At 52.8% G+C, this 16,391-nt stretch overlaps 1 protein-coding gene across 1 annotated transcript in view; it reads left to right on the forward strand.

Moving 5' to 3' along the window:
* The first annotated feature begins 2,658 nt into the window (after window positions 1-2,658).
* TPD52 (tumor protein D52) overlaps window positions 2,659-16,391 on the forward strand; it is a 194,015-nt gene continuing 180,282 nt past the window's right edge. The window contains exon 1 of the mRNA XM_054708230.1: window positions 2,659-2,785. Within this exon, the coding sequence (XP_054564205.1) occupies window positions 2,767-2,785 (19 nt within the window). The 5' untranslated portion in view covers window positions 2,659-2,766. The remainder of the gene's footprint in view (window positions 2,786-16,391) is intronic.

Raw genomic sequence — 16,391 nt, forward strand, 5'->3', positions numbered from 1 at the left:
TAGGATTGCATTTGGCTCCATGTAACCGGAAGCCAACTAGAGCGGCTTCAAGACGTCAGGGGCTGCCCTGGCCCGGGGCTGGGTTGGTCGGAGTGTCGTCCCGATACACCAGGTGGGGGATTCAGTCCCTGGTCAGGGCACATACGAGAATCAACCACTGAATGCCTAAAGAAGTGGAATAACAAACCGATGTCTCTCTCCTTCCCTCTCTCTCTCTCTCTCTCTCTCAAATCAATTTAAAAAAACCAAAATGCCAGGTGTTTATTTCCTCCCCATGCCCCTGAGGACCCAGCTTCTTTCTGCGTGTCTCCTCTGCAGAGGGTTTTGCTTTCATCCTCTGCTAGCAAATGGCCGCTGACCTTCTAGACAGGAAGGGGGAAGGTGAAGGGTAAAATAATGTTGCCAACTCTGTCTTCTTCTTAAATGATTACTTTTTTAAATATATTTTATTGATTTTTACAGAGAGGAAGGGAGAGGGAGAGAGAGTTAGAAACATCGATGAGAGAGAAACATCGGTCAGCTGCCTCCTGCACACCCCCTACTGGGGATGTGCCCGCAACCAAGGTACATGCCCTTGACTGGAATCAAACCTGGGACCCTTCAGTCCGCAGGCCGACGCTCTATCCACTGAGCCAAACCAGTTAGGGCTTAAATGATTTCTTGGAGGTTGTGACGAGCTAACTTTGCTCATATCTGGCCTCTAATGTGGCCTCTAATGAGAGAGCCAACCCCAGCTGCAAGGGAGGCTCAGTGGCCAGGGTTTCTGCTGGACACTGCTCGCCCAAACAACGTCTGGGATCTCTTAGAAAGGACAGTGGAAAGCAAGATACTGGGTGGGCCGCTAGCCTTCTCTGCCACTGGTGGACGGCAAATGCATTCTTTAAAAAACCAGGCATTTTTCCTCCCAACATACATTAAATAGATATGAGTAGAATAAATAATATTTCTAGCCCAGCTGACGTGGCTCAGTGATTGAGCGTCGACCTATGAACCAGGTCACAGTTCAATTCCCATTTGGGGCACATGCCTGGGTTGCAGTCTCTCTCCCCAGTGTGGAGCGTGCAGGAGGCAGCCGATCAGTGATTCTCTCTCATCATGGATGTTTCTGACTCTCTATCCCTCTCTCTTCCTCTCTGAAATCAATAAAAATATCTTTAAAAAATAATATTTCTAACCAACATTAGTGCTATTGATTTGTCCACAAGTTAGCCCATAGGCTGGGAGATTGTCTCTCCAGATGTTACAGCTATACGGTAGATCTGAGCAGCAGCTAGTCAAAAATTCCTTACATAATGGAATTCTTGCCAATGCCAAAATTTACTGTACCATTACACTTCAAAAGTAAGTTTAAAAAGGCAGACTATTGCGCATCTTTGTTACCAACACTGGGTTGTTAGCAGACACAATAGACCTCATTTTAAAATGCGAATATGAAAGCTAAACTTACAGTATTGTTCAATGCATGCTCTCATAAAAGGCATGAAAGCAAGGCCAGCATGGCCCTTGACCCGCTGGAGCTTATCAGCTAAGAGGCTATAACCTAGTAGGACGTCTGGCTGTAGCAGTGGCCTGATGGGTGCCAGGCATGAGTGGCACCCGCAGGAGGCGGGTGCAGTGGGCGCAGGAATCAGAGGGAGGTCTCCTGCGTTTGCAGAGGGCAGCGCATGGTCTTCAGCTGACTATGACAACTAAACACACCTGGAGAGCAATGCCACGCTGCAGGCTGGAGGTCAAGGCCAAGGCCAAGGCGGAGTCTCCAGGTAACACCGGAAGAAGTTGCATCACCCGCAGGCTCAGCTGTCTTATGAAACCGAGGTGCCACCTTGGAGTGACAGAACCGAAGTGCCTTCATGGAGAATGAGTAACCGCAGTGCTAATGGTAGTAACCACACGTCCTGCTCCAGGCCCTTCAAACTGTCCGCTTGGTCAGTGGACACCAAACCTCAAAGTGCATTTCCAACAGAGCCTGCCGGTAGTGCTGCCGGCTGGTTAATTTAATGCATCTAACCCTGCACTCAGAACAGTTCTATTGCAGGAAAACCTTCCTGATTTGTCGCAGGAAAACGCGCGCTTTCTGTGAAAAGATGGGAGGACATGAAATTTGGAGATTCGGTGTCGTTTTCGCCATTGGGACCTGCTGAAGTCGGCACGGGGATGATTTCCGTCGGAGGGCCGATGGGGACGGCAGGGAAAGGCATTTCTCCAGACCCTTCCGTGCGTCCCACTCTACCTGAGCGCAGGTGCTCGGGGGCGGGGGAGGCAGCGCGGCCGCCTCGCAGGAAACGACGCCACACCTCCCGCGGCCCCGCCCCCGCCCGCCGCCTCCCGCGGCCCCGCCCCCGCCCGCCGCCTCCCGCGGCCCCGCCCGCCCGCCCGCCGCCTCCCGCGGCCCCGCCCCCGCCCGCCGCCTCCCGCGGCCCCGCCCCCGCCCGCCGCCTCCCGCGGCCCCGCCCCCGCCCGCCGCCTCCCGCGGCCCCGCCCCCCGCCCGCCGCCTCCCGCCGCCTCCCGCCCCCCGCCCCCCGCGGTCCCGCCCCCCCGCCACCCGCGGCCCCGCCCCCCGCCTCCCGCGGCCCCGCCCCCCCGCCTCGCGCGGCCCCGCCCTCCCGACCCGCTACGTGGCGGCGCACCGGGCGGCGGTCAGGTGGTTGGGAGGCGCCGGACGCCTGGGGGGGGCGGGGACTCGGCGCCAGTGGCAGCGGAGCGAGGAGGAGCCGGCGGCGTGGTCGGAGCGGGGCCGGCGGCGCGGGGAACGCGAGGTGGCGGCGATGGAGCGCTGCGAGCCAGGTGAGGGCGCGGGGCGAGGCGGGGGGCGCGGGCCCGGATGGGGGGCGCGGGCCCAGCAGGTGCACGGCGTCCTCGGCGCCGCCCGCACCGGCGGCGGCAGCTCCGGGTCCGATCGCGCTTCCTGCTGTGACCGGCTGGAGGAGGGCGCTGGCGGCCGGAGGGACCGGTGCAGGGAAGGTTCTAGGAGGCGGCGGCCGGCCGAGCTGCGTTTTGGGTGGAAGGCGGCGCGGAGCGAGTGCCGCACAGCTCGCTCTTGTAACAGTGGAAACTGAGGCACCGGGACCGGGTCCTTTCGCCTCGCAGTGTGGCAGCAGGACCCGTCTCTCCTCTCCTGGTGGACGTGGGATCTTGTTGGCGTTGGATCTCACGGCGATGGTGGGACGCAGACTTTTAACATGCCGGGTGTCCGCAGCCGTGGGGTGGTGTCTGTGGGGTTACTTGGGGGCGGGGGGAAGGCGGCTTTTCCTAGGAAGGGTCTTCTTTTACCCTCGAGATGCAGCTCCAGCACACAGAACCCAGCCTGTTCCCACTGCTCAGGGCGCGCCTGGTTCCGAAAGCTGGATTCGCCTTGCGGGGATCCTTGTGTGTGGCCTTGCAGGGCAGGGCCAGCTTTCAGGGTTGCTACCTCCTGGAGGAACTGTAACGTGCGCAACACGCTTTAAAAAGATGCAGAAATGCTAAAAAACACAACCGAGAACAACCGGGCCAATTTAGAAAGTTGGGGTAGAAATGACTGTTGTTTTGAGCCTCAACTCAACAGTTTTCATTTTTTGCTTATTACCCTCCAGTGTTTTCCTTCAGGCTTCTGTGTTTTATGTAAATAAAACCATATTTCATTGATGTATGTTACTTAAAAGTATGTTACTTTTGAGAAGTTGTAAGATTCTTTGGAGCCTTCCAGCTCTTACTTTCTCACCCATCCTTCAAGTTATTCTCACATTGAGCACTTACAATATGTAATATGTATTTTACATATCTGTATCTGTATTTTACATATGTATATATACACGCGCACACGGACTGTCTATGTTTTTAACTTCTTGAGGGGAGAGGCATGTCCTTTATCTTTGTCCAGGGTTGGGTAACATGGTGATTTGCACATAGTAGCCATTCAGATGTCCGAGTCAGAAAACTCGTCACCAGCCTGGTGTGTGTTGTGAGGAGGAGGCAGGGCCGCCATGGAAGCCAGCACCGTCCTCATTTTGAATGGGAACAGTTGGGGTGTCAGACCTCAGCATGCACTTTTGCCCGTGTCTTCCATTGCCATAGTTAACACGACGTGTTTAGAACGACCATGCTTGGTACTTGTCAGTAGCTGTGTCCGACTTAGGTGAGTGGAGGGACTAACTTGATTGGATTTTGGTTCCAGCTCCTCTGGTAAGAATCAGTATTCCAACTGGCTGCCGCACTCCGCTTGGTTTTTGTAGGACGTGTGTGTGTGTGTGTGTGTGTGTGTGTGTGTGTGTGTAAGACATAGTCATGTTAGTCTTTGTTTTTTTGTGTGTGTTTTTTTAAATATATTTTTATTGATCTCAGAGAGGAAGGGTGAGGGAGAGAGAGATAGAAACATCAATGATGAGAGAAAATTAATTGATCGCTGCCTCCTACATGCTGGGGGTTGAGCCCACAACCAGGGCATGTGCCCTGACCAGTAGTCGAACTGTGACCTCCTGGTTCATAGGTCGACCCTCAGCCACTGAGCCACACTGTTAATCCTTGCATTTAATCGTTATTCCTCCTCTTCAAGTGGAGGGATGGAGACTGGTCTCAGAATGACAGGTGAGTCGCCTGCTGGGAAGGTCAGCGGCTCCCTGTGCAGCTGTGGGTGACGGCCACGGAGCCTTGCCTTACACGGCTGGTTCCATCTGCCTGTCTCTTTGGCCTTTTTATCTTTATGTCCCACGGCGCACAGTAGGTGCTCAGAAATGTCTGGGGGTAACCTGCAATGGAAGGGGAAATGCAGGAGCCCCTTCCAGCTGTCAGAACCGCTGGTGACCTTCCAAGTTGGACTCTCGATTTCTCCTTCCTCCTGTCTCCTGCTCTTTTTTCCTCTGTAATTTTAAAGGAAGTGGAGCTGTGTGGTTAGGTGGAGAAAGTTGCTGATGAGGCTGTGCAGGGCTTGGGGGAGGGGTGAGTTAATGTGAGGTTTTGAGCTGCTGGAGTGGATGGCTCAATCTTCAGTGACTCAGGGAGATGCCTGGCTTAGCGTGGAGGCGGAGCCTAGGATTGTAAACCCTACTCACTAGCAAATAATGTTTGCTGAAGCAAGGCTTATCCCTCTGTGCTTGGCTCTTGAATTGCGATTATTTTGCATAATTTTTAAAACCAAATCAGAACATTTTTACTGAATATGTGTGGACTTCCTTGCATTTATCTGTCCCTTTAAAAACACACCTTTAGATGCAAAATTAAATGCCCTGCCTCTTGTCTTAAATGCATTTCTCTATTGAAAGTGTCTCCTTTACCTTCTTTCCTATATGAAGCTGTCAAAATGTATCCTTTGTGTTGTTCAGCAGAGCTGTAGAGTTTGGAAATGAACAGTTTTCTTTGTGTCTTCAGTGGCACATTCTAATACTCTACAGTGTCAGGCTCCGATTCTAATAGTTCTCACCGTCCTCTGTACCAAGACTTTGTATAAAATGCTCTCCTTAAATTGAGAGCTCAGTCAATGTCAAGTGGTTTAAAATATACCTGAACCTGCTGATGCCTGTCGAGAATTTCAACGTGTTAAGCCCGGCACAGCACGTCTAATGTGTGTGGTATTTCCTGTTCTGTGCTAACTAGTGCAAACACGGTAAAAACCTCCCTACTGCTTTTTATGGGGCTGAATAAATATTTATGCTCGCTACTCTGTTAGTAATAACCTCTAGTTTGGCACCATTATATGGAAGTGATAGTCAACTAGTCACTAAGCGTTTTTGTGTTTTAATTACACACACACACACACACACACACACACACACACACACTTACTTTATTTTAAGCGGGGAAGGAAGGCCAAAGAAAGTGGGGAGGAGGGAAGGCCGAAAGAAAACGGTGACACAGTAAGATGTCACTGTGACTTGAGCATTGTAATTAAGCCTGAGAGAGAACAAAAATGTGAGGTGTCGCTTACTGAAAAGTAAGACAATACGGAGTCGCTGGGTAACAGGGGAGGTCTGGTCTGCTCACGGATCTTTAGGTGCGAGCAGCCCAGGTTCTCGGTTTCTTTGGTCAAGTCTCGCGTTCCATATGGCGCTGATGTCTTTGTTAGCTCACACTCACTTCCTGCATTTATTTTTGTGCGGAAGCCTGCCTGGTCCCCAGGGAAAAGCTTAAGTGGTAGGAGGAGGGGTCATGAGTGGTTAGCAAGATCTCAACGCGGAATAATTCATGCACACAATCTGAACAGCTCCCAGTTCAGAGCAAAAAGAACACCCAACCCCCTGACCTTCACGGAGCCTTTGTTGTAGGTGCAGATCGTTTTATTTTCCTTTGGGGGTTCATTATTTATGTTTTAATTGTTGGCTGCATTTAACCTCCCTCCGGAGACTCTGCCAAATGTTACTTAAACTGGGTGGGGACTAGCTATACAGAAACCATAATCTCAGCGATATATTTTTGTTAGTAAATGTCCGAGGGATTTAATGTTTAGTGGAAGTTAAAAACCGTCTGAGTTAAAAGTACTTTTTTGGTGGTTGAGAATAGTTGTTCATTTTAGAGAAATCAGTAAACACAGGTGGAGAAAAAGAAAAGAAAATCACTTGTAATCCTGCTCTGAAAAGCCACTGAGAGCATATTGGCTTATAGCCGTCCACCTATCTAAATTTCTCAGCAACTCCCGAAGTAATCTCCTTTGAATTTTTTATTCTATTCCTTGCCTTAAAAAAAACTCACTGTATTTTAAAACACTTCTCCAGCATCATTTTGACTAGCATGGCCAGGTAATTAATGCACATGACACAAAATTCAAAATGACTAAAAGGTTGCAAAAGGTAAACCTCCCTGCCAGTCTTGTCTCCTGGGCTCTGTCCCTTGGATGGCAATGCCACCACCGTTACCAGTGTCTTCTCTACCCACCCAGAGAGTCTGTGTATGTAGTTTCACATACGCTTTTATTTAGATACATAATGCGGTATGCACTTGTGTGGCTATATGACATACACAAATTGTTTAGTGCCTACCTTCACTTAAATACAGTGTGTGTTGCCGAAACCGGTTTGGCTCAGTGGATAGAGCGTCGGTCTGCGGACTGAAAGGTCCCAGGTTCGATTCCGGTCAAGGGCATGTACATTGGTTGCGGCACATCCCCGGTAGGGGGTGTGCAGGAGGCAGCTGGTCGATGTTTCTCTCTCATCGATGTTTCTAGCTCTCTGTCCCTCTCCTTTCCTCTCTGTAAAAAGTCAATAAAATATATTTTAAAAAAAAAAATAAATACAGTGTGTGTTATTTTTTTTAATTTTTTTATTTTTTGATCCTCACCCGAGGATATTTTCCCATTGGTTTTCAGAGAGAGTGGAAGAGAGAGGGAAAGATAGAGAGAACTGTTGATGTGAGAGAAACACATTGATTGGTTGCCTCCTGCATATGCCCCAACCAGGGCTGGGGCTGGGGAGGAGCCTGCAACTGAGGTACGTGCCCTGGACTGGAATCAAACCCAGGATCCTTTGGTCCGAAGGCCGATGCTCTATCCACTGAGCCAAACTGGCCAGGGCCAATACTGAGTGTTTTAGAGGTCCTTTGACATGTAGAGTGGCTTCCTTTTAATGACTATTTATAGATGTGTATTTGTAGATGTATCATGTTATTGAGGGGAACCAAAGTTTTGCCATCCCAGATATGCTTTTTGGTTTATTGATTTTAACCTTTTGCACTCGGATGTCGAGTGTGACTCGACACGGTTAGCATTAGAATAAAGGAATCGAGAAAAAAGCAAGTGAGTGCAAAGGGTTAAACTGGTTATTAAGAAAAGAAAGACTCCCACAGCCCAAGTGCCCATGAGTAGATGAGTGGATAAAAAAAACAAACACACCTCTGGTACATTTATACAACGGAATACTGTGCAGCTGGAGCCAGCATGGAGGGACCTGGAGAGCATTAAGCTAAGCGAAATAAGCCAGTCCGAGAAAGACAAGTACCACATGATCTCGCTAATATGTGGAAAGTAATGAACAAAGCAGAACCAGAAGCAAACGGAGATACAGGGAACAGACTGACCGATGTCGGAGGGGAGGAGAGGAGGGAGGGTTGCATGAAGAAGGTGAAGGGATTAGCCAATAAACATAGGCATAACCCATGACACCGACCATGGGGGGTGAAGGCCTGGGAGTAGGGGTGGATGTGGGCAAAGGGGAGGGGATGGGGGAAGTCTGCAGTCATGTCAACATTAAAATGTTAAAATAAAAACAGTATCCCCCAAAAAAGGAAGACTCTGAAAGAGCTCTGACCTGCCCCCACCTGCCTAAAGACATTCAGTAGAAAAACCTGCTTAGAGGAGGGAGCGTCACCTCGCCCAGCCTGTTGGTTGGACCTCCTTCCAGGTCCCATTGTTTCTGGGTGGCCCAGAGAAAGGTTACGCACTTGCTCTTTCTCGTCTACATGTGAATGACCTGCTTCCCTTTGGAAATCCTAGGCCCCTGCCCCCTTCTCTTTTGTCCGAAGTGGTACACCAGCTGCAGCTGCCCAATGCAACGTCTTTGGGTCCCACAGTCTTACTGCACCCCACATGTGCATCCGCCATAAACCTCGGACACTCCCTCCTGCTGATCTGTCTCATATGAATCTGATGATCGGCACGGCTAGAACTTGGAAGGTGGAAGGGAAGCGATTTTTTGTGTCCCCACATTATGTACCGTAAGGGCGATATTTAACTTGTTCCCTGCTGGTGGAGCCTTAAAACAAAGCTGCAGCAGATAGATGTGTGTCCACGCCATCCCATAAATGTGTGCTGTGCCCGTGGGAAGCGTTCTTAGGAGAATGTGACTGTTCAGTTTGACGGTGTGGAATCCTGCTCCGAAGAAGCGGTGCCAGTTATAGACGGGCCAGCCCCGGCTTCCTCCGCCTCCCCGCCGGGTGCTGTCACACTTTGTCATCTTTGCTTCTCTCGTAGGGGAGCAGGTATATGTTTCATTATGTATTTTTCTTAAAGTGAAGGTGGTTGTATTTCATTTGATAGGCTTAAGACCTGTATTTCATTTTCTATGAAATGTCTGTTCATATACTTGGCCAATTTTACTATTGTGTTATTGGTCTTATTCTTCTTGATTTGTAAATGTGGCCCCTGTCCATGATATTAATTACTAATATGTTTTTTCCTAGTTTGTTGTTCCTTTTTTGACTTTATAGTGCCCCCGCCCCCCCCAAGCAGAAATACCAATTGATGGTTTTTTATCTTTAGCTTCTAGCTTTTGACTCATTCCCAGAAATGCCATCCTCACTTGGTGTGTATGTTTTTATAGTTTTAGTTTTTACATTTAAATCTTACATCCATCTGGAGTTAATATTTTAAAAAATATGTTTTTATTGATTTTAGAGAGAGAGATAAAACATCGATGAGAGGGGAACATGGATCAGCTGCCTCGTGCAGGTCCCTTACCGAGGACCAAGACCGCAGCCCGGGTGTGTGCCCCCTCCGGGAATCGAACCAGTGACCTCTTGGTGCATGGAATTATGCTCAATCTCCTGAGCCACACCGGCCTGGCTGGCGTTTATTTTGATAAAAAGTGTGATGTGTCTGGAAGAGTTATATACGCTCTCCCTTTCCTTTAAAAGGTATTGTTCAGAAAAGCAGCAGGCTGTGGTAGCGCCGTGGGCAGGGACGGTAGGGAGTGTGTCCGCCAGAATGTGGCCGTGTGTCTGTCCTCGTGGGTCAGAACTAGTTATACATGTTTAGGGCAAAGAATGCTAGACTTGCAGTTATGTCTGGGTGGAAAATTGAGCTTCATCATTTTCTGGTTATGAGATACTGGATAAGTCACAAACCTCTCTGAGGCTGACGATACCTCATGATAACGTAAGAAACATTCCAACCTGTGAAGAATTTTTGTGAGTTGATTTGAGCCAAACTGTTGACAAATGCTGGGAAGCAGAACCTCAAGGGATTGAGAGAATGCTCCGGAGAATGGCAGTTTTGCACCTTGTTTTATACCTCACAATCGAAGGAGGAGACGCAGGTGGGGTACATGAAGTCCATTGGTGATAGATTAGGGAGGCGGGAGAAAGTAAAGTGGGGAAACCTCTGGGATTGGATAAAAGGTAGAATGATGGACACACACCTCTTCGGCTTAGGTGGGTGCAGGATAGTTAACAGTCAGCAAGTGGCTCAGTAACTGAGGGGATTTGTGGCCTCCGCAGAGTGGTGCCTGTGAGGGGTCCGGAAAATTGTTGTGACATTCCAGTGATATGTAATCGTAGATGCAGAAAGACAATAGACAGGCTCAGTTAGGGCAGAAATTGACCTTTGTCAGGGAGGTTCTGGCCTAGGACATGACTACCCACCATAAACTGCTTTCAGTTACAACGTTTTCATTTCAGACCATCCTTTGTGGTTCCTTTAGGTCTCCGAGTTTGCAGGGCCGCCATGCAGGCCTGCCTTGAGCTGGTCAGGTCAGCATGTGGCCCCTTTTCGTCCACACTCACGTATTTTGGAAATTAAGGAGAAATCTGTGACTAGCACTAGCACTATAACTAGAATATCTCAATATCTTATAACCAGAAAATGATGAAGCTGAATTTTCTACTCAGACATTCAAGTCAGTACATACTTATTGTGAAACTGAAGATAAGCTATTTCTGTAAAATGCTCACCCAGTGGTTCCCATTTCAAATTAAACACTTCATTTCTTCAGCAGCAAGTGCAAGCGTACAACGAGGCCACTCCAGCGAAATGGGTGTGGATGGCTGCGTGACCGTGGCCGCCGAGGCAGTGGACAGCTAGGCCGGGCCTCTGTAAGGAAAGTGGGTGATCTTCGAACTTGGACTTGAAGGCTAAGTAGGAAATCTTTATAAGAGAAAGAGGGGCATGGAAGGGAATTGGGGGTGAGATCTGGGGTGCGGGTCTGAGGGCAAAGGGGTTGGAACGGGGGTAGAATCTAGGAAAGGAAGAGCAGATGCAGGAGGGAGGGTCTGTCCCATTGGAGCCCTGGTCACCCAGAGCTGCATAACAAACCGCCCACACCTCGTGGTCTAAAACGGCAGCCTGGACTGTGGCCACAGAGCTGTAAGGTGCCTGGGCTGAGCAGGGGCAGCTCGGCTGGGCCGCTCAGCCTCAGTTGGGACCACTGCCGCCTGCGGCTGGGACCATCCAAACGACCACGCGAGGGCCGGTTGTTGTGGGAAGACACGGATGGCTGGAGGTCCGGCACCTGCTCCCCCGTGGTCTCCGGCCCACACAGCCTGTTTGTTGAGGGCTGTTTGCTTGCCTGCGTGAGTGTTTTCTCTGGAGACCATGCTGTTGGCCCAGCAGCAGGCGCTCAGGAAGTTAGCTCAGGGCTCCCCCGGGGGAGTCCCAAGAGGGAGGCAGGGCGCAGCTGTGTGGCTTTTTATGACCTGTCTCGAAGTCACGTGGCGTCACTTTTCTCTCATTCTATTAGAAATGGGTCACAAAGGGCCCATTCAGGGAGGGGGGATTAGACCCCACTTTTGGTGGAAGGAGTGTTGACTGTGTGCATGTTTTATGGCCACCCCAGGTCCTGTGGCGCATGTGCATGGCAGTGAAATCTGGGGCTAAGAGAGGAGTGGGCAGAATGTCATGGTTTGGGGACCTTGGCACAGGTGATGTTTGAAGCTATCAAGTTGCTGAGATGATTTCGAGGAAAAAGTGGAGCAAACAGGACATTTCAGGGAGGGGAGGGGAGGGGAGGGGAGAGGCCAAGCAGACTGAGGGGGAGAGTAGCTGTAGGCCTTGGTGACGAGGACAGTCGGGATAATGCTGAGATGCAAGCCCATAGATTGGGTGGGGGTGCGGAGAAGGAGGGAAGGCCTGGTGGGTTCGGGGCCTGTGGAGTGGAAAAGGGAGGCAGCGCCAAAGGCCAGACTGCTCTTTCCGGAAGCCCCGTGGTGTTCGGAAGGGACGTTGGGGGTAAGTGATGGTGATTTGCTTGCCTGTGCTTGACATTTGTGTGTGTTTGTGAAATTAGCGAAGAAAGTGGAGGCAGGGGGAGTAATGGGGCTTACTGTTCCTATAGTATTTGCCACTGATTTTAGCAAAGATGCGTTTAATGCCAAACGTATTTGAATAGTCATATCTAGGCTTTGACCTTCAAGCAGCTCAAGTCTCTAAGCAACAATTCACTTTAACGTGCAAGAGCCTTGCAGACAGTAAGAGCTTGTTAAACATCAGCGGCTGAAAGTAGTATCCTGAGCCTGGGTGAGACGCAGGGGAGCCGACAGGTGACATTTGAGCCAAATCCTGGGAACGCTGTGATGTTTTCCCCGCCGGTGGTTTCTCAGGGCGACGTGAGGTGGGCCGTGGGACTGACCTGTGCGTGATTATTTGTCCTGGCTTCTTGCACTTTGGAGTTTTCATTCCCAGTGGCCGCCCCAGACTGAAGAGGCAGTCGGCTACTTGCTCGGTTGTGGTTGAGAGAGAGGCAGGCCTTCGAGGCCTGTTCTGCTGATTGAGAAATGGTGCGACTGCTCCGTGCTCCGTGCCCTGGGCTGGAGGAGGAGGACTTGGCAGGTTCCTCCCGCTTTGGGGGCCTGTGTTCCCAGGTGACAGCCCCTTCCCCAGCCCACTTCCTCTGTCAGCCCTGGCGGGGGCTCAGGCCCGGGTCCCTGCCTGCTGGCGGCCTCTGCTGCACTGGGCTCCCTGCAGGTCTGGTGGCGTTCCCTGGCGTATCCTGTGCGTCACGCGGCTGTGGATGTTACACCTGAAGGGCAGTGAGCGCTGGTGAGACAACCAGCTTTGCCGAGGGCGCTAGACAACTGATGATCCCAACATCTGAGCCTTAGGCCTGCCGTGGCACAGCAGCCAGCTCTCTCCGTGGGCTGTCTCCGTGGGCTCTGTCCGTGGGCTCTGTCTGTGGGCTGTCTCCGTGGGCTGTCTCCATGGGCTCTGTCCGTGGGCTCTCGTGGGCTCTGTCCGTGGGCTCTGTCCGTGGGCTCTCGTGGGCTCTGTCCGTGGCTCTCTCTGTGGGCTCTGTCCGTGGGCTCTGTCCATTGGCTCTCTCTGTGGGCTGTCTCCGTGGGCTCTGTCCGTGGGCTCTGTCCGTGGGCTCTCTCCGTGGGCTCTCTCCATGGGCTCTCTTTGCGGCAACGCTTCTCCTTCCTCCCGCCCGCAGCCTCTCTCTCTTTTCCTGACTTTTTTTCCCACCGAATTCCATTTTCTTCTTTCTCTTTTTATCTTCCCCGACTTGGGCCAGAAAGTTGTTTTTGCTTTGCTTTTATTGAAGGGATTTCATGGACTCATTCAATATACGTAATGTATGTTTCTTATTAGTATTAAAAATTTTTCCAGTAAGAATTAAAAAAAAAACTCTGAAAATGGATTTCCTAGGTTTTTTTTCATTTATTATTAATTAATTACATTGCTATTGCAAAGCTAATTTAGGTCTCTCTCTCTCTCTCTCTCTCTCTCTCTCTCTGTGTGTGTGTGTGTGTGTGTAATGACTCAAAGTTTAGAAAAATATTTCAAATTATTGGAAATTTCCAAAAACCATACTTTATCAGTTTAACTCTTTGGGTTTCTGTGTAATTCCGGGCAGAGTGGAAACACTTGGAGGCCATATAATTTTTAGAAGCGTTAGGAGATGAAGAGGAAACCTGATGTTTCTTTCGAATCCGGTGCCGTGCCCGCAGGGACTGTCGCATTGTCCCTGCGCTGACACCGGCTCCAGGTGCTGGCCGCCCTTCCCTCGGCCTCGGACTCTCAGGACACTTCCCACAGGTAAGAGCAGGGACCCAGGCCCAGCCCGGCTTCTGACCACGTGCCCACCTGCCAGTCCCCTCGTCCTTTGGGGAATTTCTCATGTGGGCTTTTCCCATTAACACCACACGTCGCATTCATGCCTCTGAGCTGAACAGAAGGAAAACGTCATTGTGTCCTTCGAGGACAGTCCTGCTCCTCTTGCTGTGGAGGCTGGAGGGGTGAAGGGGGGAAGCAGCGGGGCGGTGTGGCAGGCGTGGCCTTTCACCTTGAGGAGTGAGGTCCTCGTTCTTTCCACCAGCGCGTGAGAAAAAGAAGGAATTTGCTGGTGGCACCGCCCTTACCGAGGCCTCCTGGGTCCTGGCTCCAGCCACGTGATGTGGGCGGTGAACCCCTTATTTGGTCCCTGCACTCGGCAGCACCCCCAGCGGCCACCACACTTTGTTGTTTGTTTTTTGGGGAAGAAACTGTGGCGGTCATTGAGCCCCTCCAGGTACTGGCGTGTGTAAAGCAGCTGTGCTCATTCTATTTAGTATTTCTCTGTGATTTGCAGTAATTCTTATATATTTTTTGCATAAGCTAAACGTAATCTGAGTGGAGAAACATGTATAAACACTTCTTTTTAATAAGAGCCTGGTGACCTCGGAATCGTAAGCACCCTTCCCCCATCTCCCCCTTGGTGCGTCAGCATCCGTCTCTTTGAATGTAGATGTTAATTAAGGGGCCAACACACTGATGGAAATATAACCTCGTCCGAATGAAAGTGAAAACCAAGGCAGGCTCGCAGTGTTTGCTCACTAGTGCGTGCCCCGCCCCCTCCGCCTCCCCAGCACCCCCATAAGTCAGTATCCAGGCTCTTAATCACAGCGCTGACTGAGACGCAGGCCTCCCGGATCGGGTTTCCTGTGCAGGGAACCGGCCTGCGGAGGCTGTCACAGGGGGCAGGGCTCCGGAAAGCTGCTGCCGGCACAGCGGTGGGCAGTGCTGGTGGACAGAGCGGGGCGCGGGGTTGAGTGGTGGGCAGTGCGGGGCGCGGGGTTGAGCGGTGGACAGTGCGGGGCGCGGGGTCGAGCGGTGGGCAGTGCGGGGCGCGGGGTCGAGCGGTGGGCAGTGCGGGGCGCGGGGTCGGGCGGTGGGCAGTGCGGGGCGCGGGGTCGGGCGGTGGGCAGTGCGGGGCGCGGGGTCGGGCGGTGGGCAGTGCGGGGCACGGGGTTGAGCTGTGGGCAGTGCGGGGCGCGGGGTCGAGCGGTGGGCAGTGCAGGGTTGAGCTGTGGGCAGTGCGGGGCGCGGGGTCGAGCGGTGGGCAGTGCAGGGTTGAGCTGTGGGCAGTGCGGGGCGCAGGGTCGAGCGGTGGGCAGTGCAGGGTTGAGCTGTGGGCAGTGCGGGGCGCGGGGTTGAGCAGTGGGCAGTGCAGGGTTGAGCTGTGGGCAGTGCAGGGTTGAGCTGTGGGCAGTGCGGGGCGCGGGGTCGAGCGGTGGGCAGTGCGGGGCGCGGGGTTGAGCGGTGGGCAGTGCAGGGTTGAGCGGTGGGCAGTGCGGGGCGCGGGGTTGAGCGGTGGGCAGTGCAGGGTTGAGCGGTGGGCAGTGCGGGGCGCGGGGTCGAGCGGTGGGCAGTGCAGGGTTGAGCGGTGGGCAGTGCGGGGCGCGGGGTCGAGCGGTGGGCAGTGCAGGGTTGAGCGGTGGGCAGTGCGGGGCGCGGGGTCGAGCGGTGGGCAGTGCAGGGTTGAGCGGTGGGCAGTGCGGGGCGCGGGGTCGAGCGGTGGGCAGTGCAGGGTTGAGCGGTGGGCAGTGCGGGGCGCGGGGTCGAGCGGTGGGCAGTGCAGGGTTGAGCGGTGGGCAGTGCGGGGCGCGGGGTCGAGCGGTGGGCAGTGCTGGGTTGAGCGGTGGGCAGTGCGGGGTTGAGCGGTGGGCAGTGCAGGGTTGAGCGGTGGGCAGTGCGGGGCGCGGGGTCGGGCGGTGGGCAGTGCGGGGCGCGGGGTCGAGCGCCCGTTGCGTAGGAGGGGGTAGGCCCAGCCGCGTCTCAGACCTGGCCTTGGTGACTGTGGGCCTGGCTCCTGCAGGCTCCCGGAGGGCGAGGGCGCGGCGGCCCCTCCTCTCCAGCTCAGCCCTCTGCCTGTGGGTGGGGATCAGAGTGGGGGTGGAGCTGGAGGTTCAGGGTGGACCTGCTCCTGAGGTGGGGGCCGTGGGGGAGGTAGAGGCAGTTCACTCTGCCTCCTTCCCTGGGCCTTGACAAATGTCAGCTCCAGCAGGTGTCTCCAAGGCCCGGCCCAGCAAGGTGGCTGCCCCGGTTGCTCAGTCCGGCTCAGGCTCTGGTTCCTGTGGAAAGCTGCGTCTCAGGAGATGCTCAGACCTCTCGGGCGAATCTGCACGGGAAACCAGTCCCGTCCGGTGTCCGCTTTAACTTAACTCGCATTCTGGTTCTCTTCGGGATAGATGCAGGACCAGGGGGAGTACAGGAGGGCCCTGTGGCATATCGCAGACCTCCTCCGCACGTGCTCAGTTAAGTCTGTCCTTCGGAGGTGAGGGGTAAAAGCCTCTGTTCCTGATAATGGGATTAGCAGCTATACTTGGTGTTCAGCTGAGGCTTGGCAGTAAGAGTAATCTGTTCATCTCTACCCTGGTTATACTCTCCATGTCAGGGCAAATCTTTTTCCTTTAATTGGATGTTTCTGCTCTGTGAGGCTAGAATAACGCTCTTGCTTCATCTTCTCTGGGTCCAGGACCCAAACTGCTTAAACAGTAGACATCTGGTCTTGTTAAAGGA

Source organism: Eptesicus fuscus, chromosome 19 (assembly GCF_027574615.1).
Source record: "Eptesicus fuscus isolate TK198812 chromosome 19, DD_ASM_mEF_20220401, whole genome shotgun sequence".
NCBI lineage: Eukaryota > Metazoa > Chordata > Mammalia > Chiroptera > Vespertilionidae > Eptesicus > Eptesicus fuscus.